The sequence below is a fragment of the Crotalus tigris genome, unplaced genomic scaffold, assembly GCF_016545835.1.
Source record: "Crotalus tigris isolate CLP2741 ecotype Arizona unplaced genomic scaffold, ASM1654583v1 scf7180000024429.2167931701:2281839, whole genome shotgun sequence".
NCBI lineage: Eukaryota > Metazoa > Chordata > Lepidosauria > Squamata > Viperidae > Crotalus > Crotalus tigris.
This window is the reverse complement of record NW_024100596.1, coordinates 1087728-1114326: the sequence shown is the minus strand read 5'-3', so window position 1 is coordinate 1114326 and position 26599 is coordinate 1087728. Positions and strand designations below refer to the sequence as shown.

Genomic DNA, 26599 nt, shown 5'->3' with positions numbered 1-26599 from the left:
TTAAATTACTTCTTCCTCTGGTGGTATTCCTTCATTTTTCCAATATTGCGCAAACATTATTCTTGCAGCTGTTGTGATGTGCAAAATCAAATATAGGCTTTGTTTGTTAATCTTTTCTGGCATTATACCTAATAAGAAAAGTTCAGGTTTAAAGTCTACATGTTCTCCCAATATCTTTTCTAACCAAGTTTGTATCTTTTTCCAATAGCTCTTTGCTTTATCTCAGGTCCACCAAACATGATAATATGTGCCTGAATTATGTTTACATTTCCAACATCTATCTGACATATTTTTAGACATTTTTGCTAATCTTACTGGTGGCAAGTGCCATCTATAAAACATTTTATATAAATTTTCTTTATACAAAGTTGACATTGTCAATTTGTAAATTCTTTCCCATAACTCTTGATCAGTTTCTTATCAAAATCTTATCAAATACAGTTTGTTCTTTATAAAAACCTAATAGTTTAACGTCTTTTTCATATCTACTTTGCATTTGTAAATGTGCCCACCACGACAGGTTGATACCCTGATTTTCCAATTCTTGTTTAGATTTTAAATTCCCTTCAGGATTTAGAATATCTCTGTATGTCCAAATTTTTTTCAAAATCTACCAAGTTTGTATGTACAAATTCTTCCATAGTTGACAACCACTCTGGAATTTTCAGGTATAATTTATTTCTATTTTTTCCCATACTATTAACAATGCATTCCTTATATAGTGATTTTGGAAATACTTATGAACTCTGTTTTTTTCATACCATAAGAAAGCATGCCACCTGAATTGTAGATCATGTCCCTCCAAATATAACAACCTTTTGTTTCTAAGAGTTATCCATTCTTTCACCCATGTTAAAATAGATGCTTGATTATACAGAGCCCACTCCGGTAGCACGAAACCTCCATTTTCCTTAGCATCTTGTAACGTTTTAATCTTAATTCTAGCTTTCTTTCCTTGCCAAATAAATTTCAAAAATAATGAATTTAAATCTTGAAAGAATTTTTTTTCAAGATTTATCGGGATTGTTTGAAATAAAAATAGAATTTTCGGCAATACATTCATTTCCACTGTAGAAATTCTTCCTAATATTGACAGTTGCAAATTTCTCCCTCTTTCCAAATCCAATTTTATTTGATTCAATAATTTTATGTAGTTATCTTCTTTTATTGTTGAACATTTTGCAATATGCCCAAATATTTGACTTTTTCACTATCTATAACTCTGTCTTTTCTGTCATTTTTTTAATCTGTGAGATTCTTGACTATTACTTTAGTTTTTTTCTTTATTTATTTTTAATCCTGCCACTTCTCCATACTGTTCTATCTTTCCCAGTAGTTTAGGAATCATCTCCAAAGGTTCTTCTAAGATAAATACTAAATCATCAGCAAATGCTTGTAATTTATATTTTTCACCTTTAATCTCCAGTCCTTTAATTTCTGTATCTTGTCTGATATTTCTCCCATTGATTTTGCTGGTCAGGAGGATGCAAAAGGTGATCGTGCCACCCTCTGGGGCACTGCAACCATCATAAATACATGCCAGTATTTATGGCATGTATTTTGATCACGTGAGCATGGGGATGCTGCAACAGCCATAAGTGTGAAAAATGGTTGTAAGTCACTTTTTTCAGTGCTGTGGTATCTTTGAACGTCACTAAACAAATGGTTGTCAGTTGAGAAATATCTGTTGTACGTCTTCACTTTCTCTAAAATGTGATAAATCAGCCTTATCCTGTAATCCCATTACACAAATAAAATCATAATTGTTTCCACATACCAGGTACTACTGAATCAAAGATGGAAAGTAGCAGGATTTTGATGGTGAAGGGCTGCTTATGCATGTTTTTGGACATAGGAATGAAGGAGTATTTCATAAGGAAATTCACAAAATATATACTCGCCAGGAACTGTGGGACAGAGAGAAAAAATACTACCTTAGTGATCCACTGGCATCTCAGTGTTCTGGCAAGGCATACTGGTTGTCTTGGCTATGACTAAGAACAACCTTCTTCTCATCTATGGTTTCAGAAGCTGGATTTGGCTGCCATTTTAATCTCCTACAATGCCCAAATGCTGTCCTCCAATAGCCTCTCTTTTATTTAGTTTTAGTCAACCTGTCATAGATTTCTGCACCACTCACTTGCTGAATGGCTCTAAGTTTCATTAACTCTGCTCTCTTTCAAACCCTTTTTCCTTTTGTTTTCCTTTGGGAGATATTTGAAAATATGTACGTTGTGTCTAAAGTTTCAAATTGTACATCTCTTAGGGGCAGTGAACTTTTTTGTATCAAACATGACTCAGGACAAATGTTATAATTCACTCAAGGCTAGAGAACTCTGGGAAATTTAAATAGTGGCCTTTAGTCACTCAGGATTTCTTAAAGTGTTATTGCTATTTACTACCTTGGCTAGCTAAGATACCGTAGGGTTCCCAGTTCAGCTCAGTCTTGTGGGAAAATCCAATAGTCTCCAAGCACTTTTCTAATCCATAAAGAGGCCAGATAAAACCAACGAGCCAATGGAAACTTAATGTGTTTTACTCACCTCAACCAATTTTTGGATGACGTAACTCCAGCGGATGTATGGATCTCTATAAGGAAAGGAGACGGGATTGGATTGGGATGTGATAAGGTGCAGTTCCCTTTTCTTGGGAAATACAATGGTTACACTACTGCTCTAGGGGCATGGGCTGTAGACACTGTAGCCTGTTTTGCCCACTCTTTTTCTGATATAGCTGAGAAACCAAGCAGCCCAAAAATACAAAGACAATATGCAAAGACTCACCTCGGATAGCTCTTTCTGTAGATCAAAGTAGGGCAGAAGAGAAAATACAAGTAGGTTGATAATTCAGGAGGGCTTATCTTCCCTGGAGTGGAGGAAAGAAGCAAAGGAACTATTGAAAGTACACAGGGACAAGTACCTAGACAGCAGTTTGTGTTGAACACTGAAGAAATAGTTGCCCTGGAGCACACATAATTCTCAAGTGGAGGCATCTTATCTCTGCATACTGTTTCAGCAGGAGGAATGCAGAGCTTTATGTGTATGTGATGACAGCAGTAGCAGCAGCGGTTAGACTTATATACTGCTTCACAATGCTTTGCAGCCCTCTCTAAGCGGTTTACAGAGTCAGCATATGCCCCCCCAACAATCTGGGTTCTCATTTTGCTGACCTCGGAATGATGAAAGGTCAACCTTGAGCCAGTGAGAATCGAACTTCTAGCAGTCGGTAGAATTATCCTGCAGTACTGCATTCTAACCACAGCGCCAATACGGCCCTTCTTATCAAGATACTTATGTACAAAAAGTAGCTGCAAAACCCACTATAGTTAAGGCGTGATACAAGATGCAGAATTCAGCTTTCTGAAAAAAATCTGTCTCCATTGGTATACAAAAGCAACAAACAAGGAAAGCGTCTATTCTATGTGTTCACAAGGATATGTATAAGGAAAAAAAAATGCAATCAATAAAATCTTGCACTATATGTCAGATTTTTTAAAAAACATTTTGAGCTGCTTTGTATCCTAATAAGAAAAATAAATAAATAGATAAATAAATAAATCTCCCATGTTTTGACCTCTTCATGCAAAATGAAGTCTGGCAAATAGGAGAAACTATGATTTGGTGAGAGATATGTGGAAGTGTACTTGATCCAAGCAAGAGGTTTCCTTTGCTTTGCATCCATATAACTTTTCTTAGCATTTTGTCATGCTTAAATTCTACTTACAACATCTAACATGACAGGAAAATGAAAAATGTAATCCAATAGTTCCTCAGCAGTCGTAGGTTGAGAAAGTCTGTGATTAGCATGTGGAGGCCAATAGTTGGATGACAACTAAAATGCTGCCATTGGTGGAAAATCAGTTTGGGGACTATGTGGACAACTCACAGCCATCGTAATCATCACTAAGGGCTTCCAAGTCAAACTCACCAACTTGGTCCCTGGCATGGAGAAGAGGGGGCATCGATTCTCGCAGAAATGAGTGGCTTTTCATCAGGAACCGGATCTACCCCAGAGGGGGAAATGAGCAATGAAACAGTGTGAAGTTACATCATGTAGATATTCTTGCAGGGGACTTTAGTATTCTGCCATGCCATCTACCTGTCCTTCGGTACTATCCTTGTGGATATTCAAAGAATGGAATTGCACCCATCAGCTCAGCTGGATGGAGTGATCCAAGAGGTCTCTAATGCTCCCATGATGGATCCCATGGTGCTCCAGACTCTGTCTGTTTAGACTTTTCAGACAGAAATGGCACTTGGCTATCTGTCAGCTATACTGCCTGCTGATTTTTCAGCTCATTGTCTTGCTTGAATGAAATCTGCTAGTCTTCCAATTTGCAACAAGAACATATGAGGGCAATTTGGAAATAAACCTCCAATTGGTTACCAATGACAGACACGTGCAGATACAGAACTCTTATTACACAGATTAGAAAACTACAACATTACATTACTTTTTGACATAGTCGTCATTCAAACTGAGCCCCTTATCATAACATCTTACAAGGTTTGAAATTCCTTCTGCAAAACAATCTCCTGCCTGGGGATGAAGCTACCCTGTAACAGCATTGTGAACCCATTTGGTGTGTTTTGTGTTCCTCAGAAAAGAGTTTTGGTACCCAACGAGCACAGAACTTGCGATATCCCAAATTTTCGGTCATTACCTCATACAAAACAGTCTGAGAAATTTGGGGAAAGTGTAAAGAAAGTGCAGATATCATGAACCTTTTTGTCAATTTTCTGCATAAGTTCATTGCTGACTACAGATGGGTGGCCACTTCTTGCCTCATCGTGCACGTCAGTTCCTCCATCTTTAAACATATGACACCATTGACGTACGACACCTTCATTCATTACATTTGGTCCATAAACATTACACAGTTCGTAATGAATCGCAGCTGCTGAAAGTTTTTTCACACACAGGAATTGTTTTACTGCACGCACTTCACCTTTGGAGGGATTTTCTATGGCAGGGTTCATTTTCAACTGATCTAGTGGACGAGTCAACCACAACAATACCTTCTCCTTCCATTCCTCACTGCCTACTGAACTACTGCGCATGGCTCCATAGGATGGGTGTCGCTATCCCCGCCTATTTGTCGCACATGCTCAAGCGGAGGTTTATTTCCGAATTGCCCTCATCTATTTGAAGCCATGGCAATTGCTACTGCAGGCATTTATACACAATGTATGTGTGACTACAGCAGCTAAGGACCATACCTTTTGCCACAAGATTAAAAAAAATGAACTGTATATCTCAGTGGTGGCAAACCTATGGCACAGGTGCCAAAGGCGGCACTCAGAGGCTACACTGTGGGCACATGCACCGTCGCCCAAGTCCTAGACCTTCAGCTGGGTTTTATAAAACCTTTTCGCTTTAGGCCTCTGCCACCGTGTGAAAAATAAAAGGTTCAATCAATCAGTCAATTTCAACTTCTTGCGGAAAAAAAAAAGATTTGCAAAGTTGGAATAGATTGATTGAACTTTTTAGTCCCACCCAGTCTGCCATTACTACTGCAGCCACGCCCACCCAATGGACCATACCCAGCCAATGGGCCACACCAACCTGGCACCTGACAATGCATAAGTGGGTTTTGGGTTGAAGTTTGGGCACTTGGTCTCTAAAAGGTTTGCCATCACTGGTATATCTTGTTTAGGGCAACGTATAGTAAAGAATATGTGTTTAACCTGGCTATCCTTAATGCCCCTATTTGGGGTTTATGGGACCACTCCAGACAATCCAGAGGGCACCAGATAGGAGGAAACTACCTTAAACCTGGAGTGAGGTTGCCATGTCTTCTCTGTGCAATGGCACATATGTGGCCTGTGTTTGGTAGTATAAATTTATGCTGTCGAGAACCTTTGTAGCACCTGCTACTATCTATGTTTTCCACACTGAGATGTTCTATGGCAACCAGAGTTTCTTCACAAATCCAACCTCATCTTAACTACCCTCATTACTGTTTAAGAAATCCTTTCCCCTCTACCAACTTTCTTTGTGCTGGCCCAGTGCCATACCTGCTCAGAGAGGACAATAAAACGGGAGGCAATTCCCAAATCACAGGAGAGAAGGATATAGAGGGGGAAGAAGCCCAGCATTGCAGTGTGGCAGAGCAGCACCAGCACCACCAAGGTGACTGTCAAGAGGTTGGGGAACCTGGTCATCTTCAAGCAGCCTGACCATATTTGCAGGGCCTGGTAGGGCACACATAAGGTGTAGAGGAACATGCAGAGCCAGGCAAAGAGTGCTGTGGGGAGTTGTCGAAAGCTACTGATAATGAGATCGAAATCCAAAACAAGACTGTGGAAAACAAAGAAGAAAAGGAGCTCTAAGGATGTTGTCCAAAAGATAAGGATGTTTCAAATTAAAATAAGCATCTCAGGTGACCCATATCCCTCTGCCTCTAATGCAACCCCTTGAGCTTTCTTTGGGGCATCCCCAATATTCAATGGTACAATTGCTGAAAAGTGAAGGGGATGGGTCCTGCTATTTTGAGGAGGTAAACCCATGAAAGTTTCAATGAACTCTTCAAAATAAACAGATCAGAGTTAGAATGAAGGAATATCCCCTTCCCCAACTAAAAGAATTATGATCAGTCTCTCTCATTTTGTTTCATAATCTTGTTTGGTTTCATAATCTTGGTTTCTTAATCTTTACCCTAAAATATCAAATCCACAAAAAAGGTTCCCAGCACAATTTCAATGGGTCAGAAATAGAGGATGGCGAGATATTTGAGGTGCCTATCACACTAGGAACATTATTCAACATGCTTGGTAGAATAATGTCTAATTCTTTTTTGGTACTGCCCCCCTGAACTTTCTACTCAGCTGGCATTCAGTTCATGTGGAGATTAGGTTATTGTATAAGACATTTATTTATTCCATGTAAATCTCCCTTTTTGAAAATTCAAGGTGAAACACCTGGACTTTCCTCTTAACTTTATCCCCAGTGAAAGCTGAGAGATGGATCAATTGACTGAAAGAGGCCCCATTAGCTCCCTGACTGTGAATCTGAACTTGGCTCTCTGTCTTCTGTTGGGCTCCTTCCTTGATTTGCTTCATGCTGCAGCTTCAACAGAACTGCAGAAGGTTTCAAGGCGTTGCATGTTGTGGACATTGCCTTCTTTTCCTTTGATGATTTATTTCATTTGTAAGGCTTCCCAATTAAAAAATGGCTCTTGGCAGCATACAACATTAAAAACAGATAAACACTACAATGAGCAGAAAACGATAGCAAAATATGTTGAATTTGAGGGAGCCTCCTCGTTTCAAGAAATGGGCTAGGGGCTGGAAAAATGGCCAGAACCCAGTTTTTAGTAGGCAGATGGAGACTGGATCAAAGACCTTATGTTTTCCCATGAATGAAGGCAAATATACATGTCCTAGGGTAATGTTACAGGATCCAATTAGGGTAGGTCACCGGGACCAGAGATTTAGTCTTTCAGGTTTCAGACACATGCTGGCGCCCATCCTCAGGGAACTTCTCTCTCACCAGAATGTGTGTTTGTGTTTTTTCCCATGTCTTTCAAGGTGTGTCACTCTGTTGGGCTGAGCATATTGTTTGGTTTGTGTGAGACCAGCATTGCCAATATTTTTTGCCTCATGACATGTTTTTCTGGCTCTTCCATCTCTGCTCCGTTGAATATAGGGTCTAATGGTGCTATGAATTCTCTTAGTGTGGCATCTCTGCTGTGTTCCGGTGAGAGAGAAAATTTCCCTGAGGATGGGCTCCAGCATGAGTCCAAAAGCTTGGAAGACTAAACCTTTGGTCCTGGTGACCCTGATTGGATCCTTATGACTTCCTTTCCTATAGCTACTAGACCTGGACTACAAAAATCCATATTAATAGTAAATTTATCCTGATTTTCTTTAAGAGTCAAACGGTCAATTAATCAATTGATTGACCACTGGTCAAATGGAAGGGAATATAGTACATATACAAACCATCTCAACAAATGGCAGATGCATACCAGTTAGTCAGCTAACTAAGGTATGTAGGAATGACATCACAATAGTAATGGGGGACTTTAACTACCCTGACATCAACTGGGAGACAAACTCTGCACCAAGTGGAAGATCAAACATTCCTGACAAACCTAGCAGACAACTTTGTCTCCTAAAAAGTAGAGAAGGGAACTAGGGGATTAGCCATTTTGGATCTAATTTTCACTAACACAGATGAAATAATAGAAGGTGTTGAAGCCACAGGAACCTTGGGAGGAAGTGATCGTGCAAGATTGGAACTCAACATTATGGAAGCACAAGCAATAGAACACAGTCAAACTAGAGTCTTGGACTTTAAGAGAGCTAATTTCAAGAAACTTAGAGAGGGCTTGGGAAGGATTCCATGGATGAGAATCCTCATGAGGAAAACAATTCAAGAAGCTTGGGAAATTTTGAAAAGTGAGATAATAAAAGCCCAGTCTAGCACAATACCAACAAAGAGGAAAAATAACAGCTCTCAAAAGAAACCAGCATGGCTGCATAAAGAACTCTCTGATCAATTGAAAGATAAAAAGGACAAGTATAGAAAGTGGAAAGAGGGACACATAACTAAGTCAGAATATCAGCAAATAGCCCGAGCCTGCAAAGATGAAGCGAGGAAAGCTAAGGTTCAAAATGAACTATGGCTTGTGACCAAAGTCAAAAATAACAAAAAAAGCTTCTTTCAACATGTAAAAAACAAGAAAAAAGTGAAGGAAATGATTGGTCCGTTAGTGGGGGAAAGTGGCAAGAAGGTGACAAGCAACAGGGAGAAAGCAGAACTATTTAACTTGTTTTTGCCTCTGTCTTTACACAAAGGGAAAAAACAGACCAACCTATCAAAAATAGTGCCATAAAAAACAGAATAGAAAAACAAGTTAAGATAGGCAAAAAAATGGTAAGTGAGCACCTGTCCAGCCTAGATGAGTTCAAATCACCAGGACCAGATGGATTACACCCTAAGGTTCTCAAGGAACTGACAGATGTGATCTCAGAACCACTGAACTATATTTTTCAAAGATCCTGGAGTACTGGGGACCTACCAGAGGACTGGAAAAGAGCTGATGTAGTTTCCATCTTCAAAAAAGGAAAAAAATGGATCCAGGAAATTACAGACCTATTAGCCTGACTTCAATACCTGGGAAGATTCTGGAAAAGATAATCAAACAATGAATCAGCGAACACCTACAGGCAAACAAAGTCATTACTAAAAGCCAACACGGGTTTGTCAAAAACAGATCATGCCAGACAAATCTTTTTTTTTTTTTATTGAATTTTTTTCAAAAATTTTACAAATAAACATCCACCCCCCCCTCCCAAACCACCCCACCCTCCCCCCCCCGACTTCCCAGAACTGAATATAGGATTATTTAACAAATTTTAAAAAATAACGTATACAATTTATAAGATAATTAATAATAATAATAAAAATCATAATAATAATATATATAATAATAATATACGTAAAAAAAAGGAAGAAGAAAAAAGGGAAAAAGAAAAGAGAGAGAGAAAGAAAAAAGAAAGAGGTAGGCGAAAAATAAAACATATATAGAAAAGTATATAAATAATAATACAGAAGAAGAAAGAAAGAAAGAAAAAAAAACAATCATTACAAGTTATAAAAAGGCTAAATAATATTTTTCCATATCTAAATTATGTTGTATAAAATTTATCCATTTTTCCCATACCGCAAAAAATTTCTCTTGAGATTGCTCCTTTAAAAAAGCCGAAATCTTTGCCATTTCTGCCAAATACGAAACTTTATAAAACCACTCTTGTAAAATAGGCAAGGATTCCTTCTTCCAATATTGTCCTATTAACAGCCTAGCGGCTGTAATCAAATTTAGCATCAATATAACCTCCCTAGCATCACAATCAGTAACAATACCTAATAAAAATAATTGCGGAGTAAATTTTACCCTCCTTCTAAAAATTCTCTGAATATTCCACCATATCTTAATCCAAAAAGCTTTTATATGCTTACACGTCCACCAGATATGATAATAAGTAGCATCCAAGTGTCCACATCTCCAGCATTTCGGCTGTAAATTAGAGTACATAATGGACATTTTCTTTGGATCAAGGTGCCATCTATAAAACATCTTATAAAAATTCTCTCTTAAATTTTGCGCTTGTGTGAATTTAACATTTCTTGTCCAAATAAGTTCCCAAGTATCCATTGAAATCGATTCACCAATATTCTGTGCCCATTTAATCATACAATCTTTAACTAATTCAGATTCTGAATCCAATTCCACTAAAACCCCATAAACTCTCTTAATATGGGTTGGCCTTTGATCTCTTACTTGTTTTAGGAGAGTTTCATCTTCTCTAAGCCAGCCCATTTTACAATCCATCTTCCATCTGTCCACTATTTGTCTATATTGGAACCATGAATAAGTTAGATTTTCATGTATTAGTTCTTCCAAAGATTTTAACTGCCAATCTTGGCCATCCCATCTAAGTAACTGTGCATAAGAAACCATATCCATATTAACCCCTTTCCTTATACCTTCTATGGCATGCCGAGGTATAGCCCATAATGGTATTTTAAAATCAAATTTATAATACTTCCTCCACACTCTAAGCAAAGAGATTCTTATAATATGAGACTTAAAAACCCAATCCACTTTTTTATTAAATATTAAATAGGCATGCCATCCAAAAAGTAAATCCCAACCTTCCAAATGAAGTATTTCTATATTTGTTAAATTCACCCAATCGCTGATCAATGTTAGTACTACAGCATCATAATACAATTTCATATTTGGTACCTTGAGTCCACCTCTCTCACGAAAATCTTGCATTATTTTAAGTTTCACCCTTGGTTTTTTCCCTGCCCAAACAAATTTATTAATACCTTTTTGCCATTCATCTAAATTACGATCACTCTTTAAAATAGGTAACATTTGAAACAGAAAAATAAACTTTGGCAGGACATTCATTTTAATAACTGCAATTCTACCCATAAGGGATAACTGTAAATTGTTCCAATTTTTTAAATCCTTCTGTATCTCCGTCCACAACTTTTCATAATTATTTTTATACAGTTTTGCATTGGAAGCAGATAATGTAACCCCCAAATATTTTACCTTATCAACAATTTCAAAGTCTGTTAACTTAACTAAAACCTGTTTATCACCATTAGTCATATTTTTAGCTAATATTTTGGTCTTATTATTATTAATTTTAAAACCAGAAACACGTCCATATTGTTGGATCAATTGTAATAATTTTACCACCGAACAAATAGGTTGAGACAAAGTAACAACCAAGTCATCTGCAAAGGCTCTTAATTTATATTCTTTTTTATTAATTTCTATTCCTTTTATTTCTTGAGACTCCCGAATTTTAATCAACAATATTTCCAATGTTAAAACAAACAATAACGGGGATAACGGGCATCCCTGTCTTGTACCTTTTTCTATTACAAAAGCCTCTGACAAACCCCCATTTACAATAAGTTGAGCAGTCTGTTTTTGATATATATTAGATAGTACTTGTAATATATTTTGTCCAAAATTCATCTCCTTAATTAAACATAACATAAACTGCCAGTTCACTTGGTCAAAGGCTTTTTCAGCATCCAAAAATATCAAGCCTGCAGAGACTTGGTTATTCTTTTCTAAATACTCTAATAAGTTAATAATTTGTCTAACATTATTTTTCATATACCTTCCAGTTATAAAACCCGATTGATCCTTATGTATAATCTGCTGCAAAATCCCCATAAACCTATTAGCTAAAATTTTTGCAAAAATTTTATAATCCACATTTAAAAGAGATATAGGCCTATAATTTTTAGGCAATGTAAGATCTTGATTGTCTTTTGGAATCAGTGATATAAATGCATTACGCCAAGATGGAGGGATCTCTAACCCCTGTAATAAGTTATTAAACAATTCACACAACGGTTGAGTCATCTCTTCTACTAGAGTTTTATAATAAATAGATGTCAACCCATCCGTACCCGGCGCTTTGCCCAATTTCAATTGTTTAATAGCTGTAACAATTTCTTCCTTAGTAATTAAACCATTAATCTCTTTTTCCTGATCTTCTGTTAATTTAGGAAAATTAACTTTACCTAAATAATTGTTTATATCTGTAGTTTGAATATTAGTACTCTTGTATAATTTTTGGTAGTATTCTAAAAAAGATTTCTTAATCAATTCTTTCTGATAAACCAATTTACCATTATAATTTATTTTATCTATATTCCTCTGTTTCTGTTTCTTTCTTAACTGATAAGCCAACCATCTCCCTGGTTTATTAGCATTACAAAATGTATTTTGTTTCATAAATAGTAAATTGGTTGCAGCTTGATCAGCCATCAACATGTTAAATTGTGTTTTTAACAGTTTTATAGCTCCTTTCACCTTTTCATCTAAAGGATTTGAAATTAGGAGTTTCTCTTTTAATTTAATCTCCTCTTCTAAATCTTTACGTTTCTGAATCTGTTTCTGTCTATGCAAGTTATTCATTTTTATCAAAATACCACGCATAAAAGCTTTACTTGCATCCCACACCATTGACATTGATGTTCCCTTATTCATATTTAAAGCAAAATATTCCTTTAAACATTCCTTTAGTTTATGGACATTTTTTTCTTGTTTAAATAAATTCTCATTCACCCTCCAGGATCTCCTGTCTTCTTTCTCAGCAAACAGTTCCATCCAAACTGGACTATGATCAGACAATGTCCTAGGAAAAATTTTTACATTCTTCACCCTGTTGTATAAATCTGTTGTAATCAAAAAAAAATCAATTCTTGAGAAAGATTGGTGTCTATCTGAGAAGAAGGTAAAGTCCCTTTCTTCCTGGTTACGTTCACGCCAATAGTCTCTCAATTCCCAATCTTCTTTCATGTCAAAGAAGGCTTTAGGTAGCTTAGCCTGTTTAAAAAAAGTAGAAGAGCCTTTTTTATCCTTTTGTATATCTAAGACACCATTCCAGTCTCCCATTAAAATCACAGATCTATAGTCCAACAAGGTTATTTTCTGATGTAGCAACCTGTAGAATTGCTCCTGTTGCTGGTTTGGTGCATACAGCCCCACGATAAGAATTTTCTTGCCATATAAACCAAGTTCAAGCATAACATATCTTCCATGAGGATCTGATTCTAACAGGATAGCAGATAAATTCTTCTTAACATAGATTACCACACCCCCTTTTTTCCCAGGGGCGGGAGATACAAAATGAGATCCCAAACGAGGATTGTTTAAATATTTTTGGTCTTTAGATGTAATATGAGTTTCTTGCAAACAGATAATATCATTGTTGTGTTGCTTTAAATAATGGTAGATTTTTTTTCTCTTTTGAGGAATATTTAATCCATTAACATTCCAGGTCAGGAGCTTTGCCATCTCCCTTGGCCTTGAGCCTGGAGAAGATCCCCTCAAATTCTGCTACTGAAGAGTATGTTGCAGAGCTTTTGGGTCTTGCTCCTCCCACCGGCATTGAGACAATTTGCTGAGTAGATTCTTTAATTTCTTTTTCTTTTTTCTGTTGTTCTTTTTCTTTGCGTTTATGTGCTGCACGGGTCATTCTCTGTTCTTTAACCTCTGCTTGGGACATCCATACCACCTGTCCAGCAGTCATCACACCTGTACCTTCAGGTTTCTGTTCCATCTCTTTATCACTCAAGACTTTGTGCATCATGGGCAGAGGTGAGCCTGCACCCAGGACCGTTTTGTAAAAATCCTTAGCTTTAGCAACTGTATTAAGTCTGTAACGTGTCCCCGCATGGCTCAGGACAATACCCATCGGAATCTCCCATCTAAATGGCATCAGTCTTGCTTTAAGTTCATTTGCTAAAAAAGCAAAATCTTTTCTGCTTCTTAAAATTTTAGGTGGAATTTCCTTTAATATAATAATATCTTGGGCAGCAATCTGGAATCTTTTGTTGTAGAAAATTTGCAAAATCTGGTTTCGCAAAGACTTCTTAGCAAAATATATCATCACATCTCTAGGCAGATTCTTCTGTTTTGCAATCCAAGAATTAACTCTATAAATTCTTTCCACTTCCCCACGTAATTCATCTTTATCTATGTTCAAAATAACAGCCAAGTCATTAATCACCATTTCCATCAAGTCTTGGGTTTTATCTTCTTTCAGGCCTCTTATTCTCAAAGCATATTCCATCTGTCTATACTGGAACATAAGAATATCATCTTGTGAAGCTTCCACTTTTTTCTCCATATCTTGGAATTTATAATCCAAAAGTTCTACTGTTTCTTCAATTTCCTCCACTCTAGAGTCCAGCTTCACGACCACTGAGGCCACTCCAGATAAAGCTAAAAGTATATCATCCCTCAAAATAGTATTATTCTGTTCTAAAAGTTCCTTCATCTCTTGCTTCATTTCTTCCTTACTTTCAGATTTATTCTGTTCCAACAATTGCTTCATTTCCTCCCTAAACTGTGACACAGCATTTACCATTATTTCTTTAATGTCTTGTGCTGATGTACCAGATGGGGGAGGTGAAGGTGGAGTAGTTTTAGGTTGCTGCACTGAGGGTATTATTTTAAGTTGTTGTTGCCCAGTAGAAGTAACAGGAGAAGAGATTACCTTAGGAGCTGTAGTGGCTGGTTGTCGTTTTGAAGCCATTTTAATTTATCTTCCTTTCTTCATAAAAATACCAGTAAAAAATAAAAAATCCAAAAGATTAAAAATAAAATAAAATAGAATAAAATAGAATCAATTTAGAAAACTCCCAGAAGATAAAAAAAAAACTTAAAAAAGAAAACAGTATTAAGCAATAATTCAGCCAGTCCGTCTTTCAAAAGAAAAACTTTCAAAACGCCATTTTACTTTCACTCTCACTTTTCCGCCCGCGAGAAAAAAAAAAGAAAGCTCAAAAAATAAAAAAAAATCAGCACATACTAAATAAACTAAGTGAACTAAAAAAAAAATAAAATAAAGCTAAACTATAAATAAAGTCCTTTAAACAGTTCTGTCCGGTTTAAAATTACTCACGGTTACTTTAAATACGGAGATGGTAGCGGTGTTTCGCTTTGTTTCCGAAGAAACAAAGACAGCTGAGAGGCGGAGAAGGCAATGAACTCCGAGGGAGCACTCTTTCTACCCCCCTAAAATAAAAATCCAGGGAAGGTTAAGAGGTTCTACCTCTATTCATGCGATCTCGACCCCTTCCCTTCGCCCGGGAAGAGGATTGCGAGCCGCGGGCCAGCTGATGAACGCTGTGCTCCGCGGATCTAACACCATCTCAGGAGGACGGCTACAAAGTAGCCGCCATCTCCACCGCCTTAACCACCGGAAGTCCATGCCAGACAAATCTTATTGCATTCTTTAACCAAGTGACAAATTTAGTGGACCAGAGGAATGCTGTGGATATAATTTACTTGGACTTCAGTAAGGCATTTGATAAAGTAGATCATTACCTACTACTTGATAAGATAGAAAAATGTGGGTTAGACAGCATCACCACCAGATGGATTCATAGCTGGCTGACCGGCCGTACTCAGCGTGTGGTCCTCAATGGAACCGTATCTACATGGAGGGAAGTGTATAGTGGGGTGCCCCAGGGCTCTATTCTGGGCCCAGTGCTCTTCAACATCTTCATCAACGATTTGGATGAGGGGATAGATGGGGAACTCATCAAATTTGCAGATGACACCAAGCTGGCTGGCAGGAATAGCCAACACTCCAGAAGACAGTCTTAAGATACAGGAGGATCTGGACAGGCTAGAACACTGGGTGCCGCTATCTAACAAAATGAAATTCAATGGTGAAAAAAATAAGGTTCTACATTTAGGCAAGAAAAACCAAATGTACAGGTATAGTATACGGGGTATCTTGCTCAATAGTAGTAACTGTGAGAGGGATCTCGGAGTCCTAGTTGACAGTCACTTAAATATGAGCCAGCAGTGTGCTGCAGCTGCCAACAAAGCCAACACAGTGCTAGGCTGCATTAACAGAGGGATAGAATCAAGATCACGTGAAGTATTAATACCAATTTACAATGCCTTGGTAAGGCCACACTTGGAATACTGCATCCACTTTTGGTCACCACAATGTAAAAAAGATGTTGAGATTCTAGAAAGAGTACAGAGAAGAGCAACAAAAATGAGTAGGGAACTGGAGGCTAAAACATATAAGGAACAGTTGCTGGAATTAGGTGTGTCTAGTTTAATGAAGAAAAGTACGAGGGGGGACATGATAGCAGTGTTCCAATATCTCAGGGGCTGCCACAAAGAAGAGGGAGTCAAGCTATTTTCCAAAATGTCTGAAGGCAGGACAAGAAGCAATGGATGGAAACTAATCAAGGAGAGAAGCAACCTAGAAGTAAGGAGAAACCTCCTGACAGTTAGAACAATTAACCAGTGGAACAACCTGCCTCCAGAAGTGGTGAATGCTCCAACACTGGAAATTTTTAAGAGGAGACTGGACAGCCATATGTCCGAAATGGTATAGGGCTTCCTGCCTGAGCAGGGGGTTGGACTAGATGACCTCCAAGGTCCCTTCCAACTTTACTACTACTACTTCTACTACTACTTCTACTACTACTACTACTACTACTACTACTACTACTACTACTACTATGTGACACAACATATATGTTCAGCCACAAACACCGGTACAGAAAGATCCAAAAGGTAACAAGTTTCATTCAGAATGAGGGTAGAAGAAGTGAACTGTGTAAGCAGGCTACTAGGATAGAGAACGGTGTTTGGGTGCCTAGCAAAGGGGCATTCCTCAGTTAGACTTAATTTCTAGGCAGGCATAGGAGAGTCCCAAGGGGTACTGCTCAACAAGAGTGGAAAGACAAGGAGAGGAACAAATTCCATTTCCTTTGTAGCAAGTAGATGAACAGTGACACCTGGGAGAAGAAGCAGCAGGGTCCGGGGACTCGCAGAAGGTTGCCAAACCGTTGATGGAATCTAAGTTGAAAAGATTAGGTAAATAAGTTCTTAAGGTAATTACTGTGTCCCTTCACACAAAACAAATAGCATCCTATCCCCATATTCACCCCAGAATTAGTATACATCATAGCCCTTCCACCACCGCCTGCCCTCTCTTCTGGATCATACCGTCCTTCGTCGATGGAATCCCCAATGATTTGTTTGAGCACAAAGATACAGAGCATGGCCACAAATATGTGTCGGATTGGGCAGAAATCTTCCACTTCCATGAGCGTGCTGTCAAAGAAAGACAAATTGCCAGCAACTAAGCAATAGAGGGTGGGGGAAATGGGCAGCTGAAGATCATTGGACAGCTGGAGCCTGGCACTGATCCTGGTGCTTCCACTGAGTCCTGACAGCCCTGCAGCTCCAGACATCTCTTGCTCAGGCTTGTGCGGTGCTGCCACTGGTTCAGCTAATTCCCTTCCCCTGCTACCATTTTTCTAGGATGGTCGCGTACCACCTGCCAGGTACCAATGTACCACAGGTGGTACTCGTACCACTGGTTGAAAAGTCCTGCTTTAAAACATACTTCATTCCGTTTCCAATCCACAGTATCTATTGTTTGTACACTCTCCCTGCACCCACCAGTCTCAGCATTGTGTGGCTATGGAGCATGCTCAGTCCTTATTGGGCTGTTTCCAGCTCTTGTTCTACATCAACAGTGGAATATCAGTTATTTGCCCCAGGTCACCTTTGGAACCTAAGGCCTTAGAGATCTGGCTACTTTGCCCATTGTCCCTCTGACTAAGTCTCATTCATACCATGGCCAGATATACTTACTCATACAATGACTGTTGAGGGACAAAGACTTTCTTCTTCAGTAGCTGACCTTTCTCTCTGCAAAATAAGATTTCAAAGCAGGTAATATTTAATGTATTTCTCAAAACCCTTCTCATCTCTGAGCAAGGGGGGGGAGGGTAAAGATAAAAGAGTCCCTGCAATTATTACTCCACTAGTCATTGCCGATTGATCTCCATTTCAAGGCCATTGAGCCAGTGCTGTCCAAAGACATTTGTGCGGTCATGTGGCCAGAATGATAGCACGGAGGGCTGTTACCTTCCCACCAAAATGGTACCTATTTATCTACTCACATTTACATGCTTTCGAATTGCTAGGTTGGCAGGAGCTGGGGCAAGTAACAGGAGCTCATTCCCTCATGTGACGTTGGGTCTTGAACTTGAGCTGCTGGTTTTTCAGCCAACAAACCCAGTGTCTTAACTACATTGCCAAGCATGGAGGTGGGAATAGCAAAATAAGAGCAACAACCTCACCGAATTTGTGCATCGTATTACCTTCTTCAGAACCAGCCATCGCTTGTCTATTTGAAGCCTTGCCATTTATTTTTTTCTGTACTATAACCACTACATAACTTTAGGAACTGGTACCTGAATTTTTTTCCCCTTCCCATTTTATTTGTTTTTAAATTGTTTATGGAACTTAGATTTATTAGCAATCAGAAGCAGGGCCAGAAGTACTAAGGAATGATTGAAATCCTAATGGTAACTTTTCATGTATTTGTATAATGTAGCCTGCTTGTTCTTAGGAGCAGAATATATTTCCTTTTGTCAACTTTTTTTTTAAAAGGAAGGCTGCTACTTTTTCCCCTAAAGCACTGGACAGTCTTTTGTCCATTTTTTCTTTGACTGTCTTCTGGAAAATTTACTTAAGACTTGTTTGTTTAGCCAAGCTCCTGGAGTGAGGATTGGTTTCTCAAAGGTAGTTTTGTTTTTATTGGCAATTATTGTCATATAATTAGCTGAAAACTATCTGCTGCCTGCAAAGATAAAGAAACATATAGAGAGGTTTCTGGCCCAGCTAAATAAAAGCATTGCCATTCACACTGCGTGGTATGTTCTGTGATGAAATCAAGGTTTGGTCATTTATTCCTCTAAATGGTCTGGAACTACAACTCCCAGCATCCATCTTAATGGCTATATCAGCAGGACCTACTGGAAATTATAGGCCAGGTGTCAAACTCGCAACATCACATGACATGTCACGACGTATTGCAACTTTTTTTCCATTGCCGGCAATGGGGTGGGTGCAGTTTTAGGATGACACATCCGGCCGGCAGTTTGACTCCCCTGTTATAGGCCAATAAAATTTCTGGATGACTCTATTTTTTCCATCCCTGTTCTAAAATCAATTGCGAGGAACCTCTTTCACCTGCTTTGCTTCTTTGCTGGGGCCACCCTCAAATGCCAGGGTATGGAATGAGCTGCTTCTTCCAAGGTCTTGTCCAAGAGATCACTCAGCTGATTGTGTACCTGTTCCAGGACATTCACCTTCATTACCTATCAACAAAACAGAGAGAATTTAATGATGCCCAGGTCTGTCATGATAGGTTCCTAGAATGTATTTAGGTGATGGGCATGTTGGTTGGCTTGGTATATCTGTATATCTCCCAGGGTTATTTTCCCTTGTCCTTGTGGCTAAATTGGCATTATCTGGAATGTGTTCTTTGACATTGTTTCATACAGTCTCCTATTCAGAGTGTCCAACGCACTTGCTGCTTCCAATGCTCTCTTCTTCCAATGCCTGATGTAAAACCTTTCCCATGCTGCATTTAGACAACATTTTTTTTTCTCTCTTTATCATACTCCAGCCCATGATTGAAACAGCATTGCTGCATTGGTGTTAGATAATGTCCAGACTACGGAGAAGGGAGGGTTTAGCAGTGGCCTAGTAGAATTAGAGCTTTCCCCAAAGCTGGGCTGAAGTGGTCTCCTCCCACCCAAATAGCCGCCAAGGCAATGGGTGAGAAAGCCAAGGTGATTTTATACATCTTGAGGCATTAGCTTTAGGGAAAGCCCCATTTCTACTATGCCATTGCTAAACCCTCCCTATACACCCTGAACTATTCTTGGAGAAGGCTGCAAACTTTAAAAAACTAAGACCCAAGAGAAAAACCAGCAGCTGTCTCTCAACTGAGTTACTGCCTGAACCTATCAGATTGCGCAAATGAGCTGGTTCTAAACTTAACCAGTTGTTTCCCTTCCTTGATCTATTACAGAAGCTCCCTTGCCCAGAAGGCCAAGTAGATCTCCAGGACCTGCTCCTCTATGACAAGGATAGAGATCATGTGGCCCTGGAGACACAGAATCAGCCATTTTAATCATCCTTGACTATTCATCATTTAGGATGGAATATTTGTTTCTCCAGTGCTAGCATTGGCTTTTATTATTACCTATTATAATATCTATTATTACCTCCAGGTGTCTCTTCCATTGGCTGTGGGCAATGACATTCTCCAGGTGTTCATCCTCTCCTAGAGAATTAGAAACAGCTTCACTTTAAAAACATGATTTGACATTGGGCAAATGGAGGAGGTCAGTTTATTGTTTGGATTAGAAATCTTCTCATTGTAGAGAGGTTTTTTTTTTGTTTATAAATTACCACCTCTGAATTTCAAGCACTTGTTTCTCCACTCTTCGCATTCTCTTTCCTTTGGATGGATAAAGCAGGTCCAAAACTATCTGCACCAGGCTTCCATAATATTTTACATGGCATGTTTTATTCAGTTTTGTAGCCTTTTCTTAAAGCAGATTTCCAGACTATAGTAACATCTTTTAACCAGCAGATCTGGAAGGCTGTTTATCTTAGAATTCTATTTTGCTTAATTACCAAGTAAAACAGCCTATAACATTATCATATCATTCTAGTAGATATGAAGGAAGGAATACTGCCAGTACCTCCGATAGATTTATTAGAGTTTAGTACAGGTAGTCTTCAACTTACAACCATTCATTTAGTGACTGTTTGAAGTTACTGAAGGACTGAATAAAATGTGACCTGTGACCGTTTTTCACACTTACGACCATTTCAGCATCCCCATGGTCACAGGATTAAAATTCGGATGTTTAGCAACTGACATGTATTTATGACGGTGTATCAGGGTCATGAGATCCTCTTTTGTGACCCTCTTACGAGCAAAGTCAATGGGGAAGCCAGATTCGCTAAACAACAGTGTTACTAACAGCTGCAGTGATTCACTTAGCACTGGCAAAAAAAGTCATAAAATGGGGCAAAACTCACTTAACAACTGTTTCGCTTAGCAATGGAAAGTTTGGGTTCAATTGTGGTCGTACATTGAGGACTACCTGAAAATATAAACTAACATAAAAAGGCACTTGGAGCAAAAAGCTAACTTAAATCAAAGACGAATGATAGGAAACTGTATTTGCTGACTGGGAAATATCTTACCCGATTTCTCTCAAATGCAATGTAAAGCATATAAATGTGTCATTTCTGAGTGACCTTTTTAGAAAGGAGCCAAGAAAATATACACCAATAAACAGGTTCTAAAAGCAATTAAAAAGGAGCTGATGAAATTTTTTGAATGTTTTCTTTGTAACTGGTTAACTAATTAAGATGTTTCTTGTTTCTTTTCAACTAAATGCTTGAATTGTTTTGTCTTTGAAGGCTGAACGTTAGCATTTCCGGACAAAAATAAAATTAAAGGCTCTTCATGCATAACTCTTGATCTTTTTTGTCATAATTTTCCATGTTATTTCTTTTTTTTAAAAGAAAATTTTATTGATTTTCTAGTTTTACATTTAATATTTGAAAAGCAACGTGGTGGCTGAGTTGGTCAATAATTCAATAACATACAAATATCTTTAGTATAGATCTCAAACTATTACATTAAATGTTTCCTCTCTTTTCCCCTTGGTATTTACTGTCTCATATTTAAATTAATACAATTCTTATATCAATTAAATAAAAAATAACTATCTTACATTTATAATAATTTTTAGTTTATACGTATCCTAGTTGGTTTTTTTATTTAAAAGTTTTTATTAATAATTAACAAAATAACCCACCCATCCCCACCCCCCTACCCCCCCATTTCTCAGAGCCAAATACCTATAATAATACTTCTTCCAGACTCGAAGTAGGGCACTTCTTAAAATGTGCGATTTAAAAGCCCGATCAACTTTCTTATTAAAAATTAAATATGCATGCCAACCTTATAATAAATCCCACCCTTCAAGAAAGAGAATATTTTTGTTTGTTAAATTAAGCCAATCACTTATCAAAGTTAATGCGGCTGCATCATAATATAATTTCAAATTAGGTGCTTTAAGCCCTCCTCTTTCTCGAGCATCTTGCAAAATCTTAAACTTCACCCTTGGTTTCTTCCCAGCCCATATAAATTTATTGATACCCTTCTGCCACTCATCCAAATTAGCATCTTTTTTTAAAATGGGTATCATTTGAAACAAAAAAAGAAACTTTGGTAGAACATTCATTTTAACAGCTGAAATTCTCCCCAACAACGACAATTGCAATTTTTTCCAATCATTTAAATCCTTTTGTACTTTTGTCCATAATACTTCATAATTATTCTTATATAATTTTCCATTAGAAGCAGTTATAAATATTCCCAAATATTTAACCTTCTTCACTATCTGAAAACCTGTAAGTCTAACTAAAGTTTCATTTTCCTTCTCAATCATATTCTTAGATAATATCTTAGTCTTATTGTTATTTACTTTAAAACCAGAAACTTTCCCATATTGAGTTATAAATCCCAATAAATGACTAACCAATTGAGTTGGTTGTTGTAAAGTTACCAAATCATCTGCAAAAGCTCTCAATCTATATTCATTCTTATTTATTTTTATTCCCTTAAGTAATGTAGACTCTCGAATCTGAATTAACAAAATCTCCATTGTTGAAACAAATAACAAAGGAGATAATGGACAACCTTGTCTTGTACCCTTTTCAATATTAAAAGTCTCTGTCAATCCCCCATTAATAATAATTTGAGCAGACTGCTGCTGAAATATAGCCTTGAGAGCTTGTAAGAACTTGTCTCCAAAATTCATTTTCTCTATTAATGAGAATAAAAATTGCCAATCTAATTGATCAAAAGCTTTCTCAGCATCCAAAAATATAAAAGCCACAGGAATCTGATTATTCTTATCCAAATACTCAATTAAATTGATAATTTGTCTTGTGTTATATTTCATATATCTTCCTGTTATAAATCCTGACTGATCGCTATGAATCAAATCCTTCATAACCTGCATTAATCTATTTGCCAAATCTTATAATCTACATTTAAAAGAGATATAGGTCTATAATTTTTAGGTTCAGTGAGATCTTGATCCTCCTTCAGAATCAATGATATAAAAGCCCTTCTCCATGAAGGAGGGATCGAAGCTCCCAACAAAATACTATTAAAAAGTTCTTTTAATGGCTCTATCATTTCTTGAAATAACATTTTATAATACTTAGCCGTTAATCCATCTGTACCAGGAGCCTTTCCAATCTTTAACTGTTTAATAGCAAAACCAATTTCCTCTGAAGTAATTAAACAATTCATAACGTTTTGTTGTTCATTAGAAAGTTTAGGAAAGTGTACTGATTGTAAATACTTCTCTACATCTAAAACCTGTATATTATCACTAGCATATAATTTTGTATAAAAATCTAAAAAACACTTTTTAATCAAGTTCTGTTGATAAACATCACTACCTTTATATTTTACTTTCTCTATAATTCTCACCTTCTCCTAGTTGTTTTAACATTCAGTCTTTTTAGACAATCAATGTTCTGGTTAATTTTTCCCAATTTTTAGTTTTCCATTAATATTTAAATTTAACATTTAATATTTAGAATTTCCAAGTTTTAAATAGCCCCAATTCCCTTTATCACAATTCATCACAAAATCTAATGTTCAGGATACACATCTATTTGAGTTCTCACCATCTTACATCAACTAATTAATAATATAATATAATATTCTTATTTTCTAGTAATTTCCAAATATCTTAAATATAGTGACCAAAATCAATGTTCAAATTTAACTGTTAATATTTATACTCCTAAGTTTTAAATTACCAAAGTTTTCTTTTCTCAACTCATAACAATATCTAGTATTCAAAGTACACATCTTATCTATTTGAGTATATTCTATTTTCATTCTCACAAATGAGTCAAAAACCCCAATTTTCTTTGGTCTTATTCTGGCTTTCTTTCTTTGTCAAATCATCTTCCATGTCCGTACTGTTGACTCATCAAACAAATCTCCCTGTGTTGTTATGTAGATTGTTTCATGTAGAAAAAACCATCCGGTCACCATTTTTTTGAGAGGACTAACAAATCATCTCTCTATTTTTCCATCTCTACGTACTTTTCCTGAACTGTTTATCTTCTCTTCAGTCTGTTCTTCTTGATCCTCAGGTTCCTTCTGATTTATGTAGAAAGTCTTTTCATTTTTCCATATTATCAGTCCCTTTGGGTAAAACCTGATAAAACCCCCAATGGGTTTTCCATTGACTGTATTTGTTGATCAGTTGAATCTTCTGTCATAATATTTAATTGTTCCACTTTTTCTGTTATATTCTGTGTAGTTAATTTTTTAGTTGTAATCAAAATTTTGAGTTCGTATATCTGGATTGACATATTGTTCTTTTCTATAACCTCTTATTTCATCAATAGCTGTAAGAATAGTTTGATGAATTGCTTTCAGCATAGAGAGAATCTGTTCCTGATCTTCATCCACATTCTCTTAGTAGTGTATTAGGTTAAAAGCTTTACAATCAGAGAATACAAAAAAAATATTTGTCACTGAATATGGAACACAGCTGGGCTTCTCACAGCTGATCTCAAGCTTACATAAATCTTATCTATTGTCTGGGCTACTGGCCAAGTCTCTTTTAAGCAATAACAAATTGTAGTATCAGGTTTAGCCACAAGATGTCGCCCCTAACATTTAAAATTTTCTTTTAAATCCAAAGTTTTTATAATCTTTTCAGTTTTGCTTCTTTTTTGTAAGTAAAAACTCAGATCCTCAGTAAAAATAGAAAATCTTTTAGTACACAAACTTTAAAAACTAGAATTCCAGTTAGGATCAAGTTATTCTTGCAACATTTTGAACTCCCCTGGATAGTCAGTCGCCACTGTTTCTAGAGGGAGAGATAAAATCTCCCTTCCCCCTCCACAGGGAGAAAAGTACTTTAAGCAGCTTATGCAGGTAGAAAAGATAGTTAGGATTTAAGAGAGGTAAATCTCACCCAGTCTCATCTGCGCTGCTTCATAATTGCCTGGTGGTAAGTGTGACTTTGGCTGTCTGCAGCCTAGTGACGAGCCATATTGCTATGGCCGATCTTTTGTCTGCCAGTTTGGAGGGCTGCCCCAGATCAAGTGGAAGGGCTACTGCCCTCCCACAATCAAGTGGGGATCCCCTCCTTGCTGGTTGCCCCTACAGGACGACTTTTGACCCTTTACAGGGTCTCCCAGCAAAGCAAAACTGGATGTGGAAGATGGAGCTCTCCTTCCAGATGTCCATGGCAGCCGCATCGGCCCTTTTTCATGTTATTTCTTATTGATGTGTGTGAATCAACCATTATCTGATATTTGCCTCCTTGCTAGCAGGCCCCAAACCAAGAATGACGTGCAGTAATTCTTCTCAGCTGAGTTCTTTATTGTTTCAGACCTATAGAAAGAGAATCTTGCCAGACTGAAGACTATATTGTCTGCATCTACAATACACTATTAGTGAGGGGCTGTCTTCAGCCTCTTCTCTCACACATAACATCTGGATAGAACTATCTCCTTACTCCTTTGTGAATGCACCCCTCCCTTCTGTGAATCCAGCTCCTTACTACATTCCATCACATCTGCAAATGATTAAAGTTTGCATCTGCCATCCTTTCTGTAGAATCCATTCAAACAACTTCCCCCTATTTCCCTCTTTCTTTAACGTACATTTGATCATCTCCTATTCCAAAATCCTTCCCATCCCTACAATTACTTTGTGAATATTTGTATTAAGGAGAATGCATACAACATACACTATTCCTTTTACACAAGTTCTGCAGTCTTTTCACAGTTGTTCAGAATGGTAGGAGCTTCTTGGGATTGAACTCCAAAGCATTTGGGGGACACCACTTATCTCTCTAGTAAAGTAATATAAAGCTTTTTGCTGCAGCTCCCAAAATGCTAATCTCTGCATAGTACTGCCTAATTCCAAGACCAATTGAAAATCCCCAGATAATTTATCTGTAGCAAAGATTTCCTTCCATTTGTGCAACAAAATATATCATCCGTTCCCTGAAATGCCTCCTTACCATTGAGTAATTGTGTTTCCTCTTCTCCCCTGGTCTGCTCCCGAGAGCTTCTTTGCCTCATGCCTCCAGTGTTCATTTCCATGATGGCTCTGAGAGTTTCTTAGGTTAGTTTCACACTCTAGCCCAGCAGTTGGACAACTAACTCACCAGGGAAAGAATTAAAGCCTCTGGAGTTAGAACTTTGAACAGATAAGGCAACACTTATCAAGTAGAGACAGCAACGATAGAGGGCAGACCTCCCTACCCTGATTGGTAAATTATAAATTCTCACTGAACTTTGCTCAGAGAAGAGTTATAATGGAGCCAGGTTTCCAAAATCTTCCATTGTTCATACCATTTTATTTTCTGACTCAAATATGCAGATATTTATTTCTTAGAGCCAAAACAATTCCATCTGAGAGTCTGTGCAAAGGAGCTATTTATTTCCCAAGTCCTATGATTTAAGAATGTATCAAGGATGGATATTCTTGGCTGAACTGAAACACAAATTCAACTGCATTTTTCCCACCTGTTTATTCCCATAACAAGGCCAGACAGTTCTCTAATAATAATATCGGGGACAGATGTAGAACCTGAACAGCTGAATTATCAGGCAAAGTAAGGTAGCTGCCTC

At 37.5% G+C, this 26599-nt stretch overlaps 1 protein-coding gene across 5 annotated transcripts in view; it reads right to left on the bottom strand.

Moving 5' to 3' along the window:
• The window catches only part of LOC120302356 (sterol O-acyltransferase 2-like), a 34329-nt gene extending 8124 nt beyond the window's left edge, over nucleotides 1-26205 (bottom strand). The window contains exons 1-11 of one of the 5 annotated variants that reach the window (XM_039330588.1): nucleotides 25987-26204; nucleotides 20116-20174; nucleotides 19073-19200; nucleotides 17687-17743; nucleotides 17033-17140; nucleotides 16820-16882; nucleotides 6018-6300; nucleotides 3928-4003; nucleotides 2784-2865; nucleotides 2544-2589; nucleotides 1778-1907 (exon numbers count right to left, since the gene is read on the bottom strand). In XM_039330588.1, the coding sequence (XP_039186522.1) occupies nucleotides 1778-1907; nucleotides 2544-2589; nucleotides 2784-2865; nucleotides 3928-4003; nucleotides 6018-6300; nucleotides 16820-16882; nucleotides 17033-17140; nucleotides 17687-17743; nucleotides 19073-19200; nucleotides 20116-20174; nucleotides 25987-26068 (1114 nt within the window). In that variant the 5' untranslated portion in view covers nucleotides 26069-26204. Of the gene's footprint in view, nucleotides 1-1777; nucleotides 1908-2543; nucleotides 2590-2783; nucleotides 2866-3927; nucleotides 4004-6017; nucleotides 6301-16819; nucleotides 16883-17032; nucleotides 17141-17686; nucleotides 17744-19072; nucleotides 19201-20115; nucleotides 20175-25986 lie in introns of those variants that run through there. The other 4 variants (XM_039330592.1, XM_039330589.1, XM_039330591.1 and 1 more) reach the window with 4 other exon arrangements.
• Nucleotides 26206-26599: the final 394 nt, after the last annotated feature.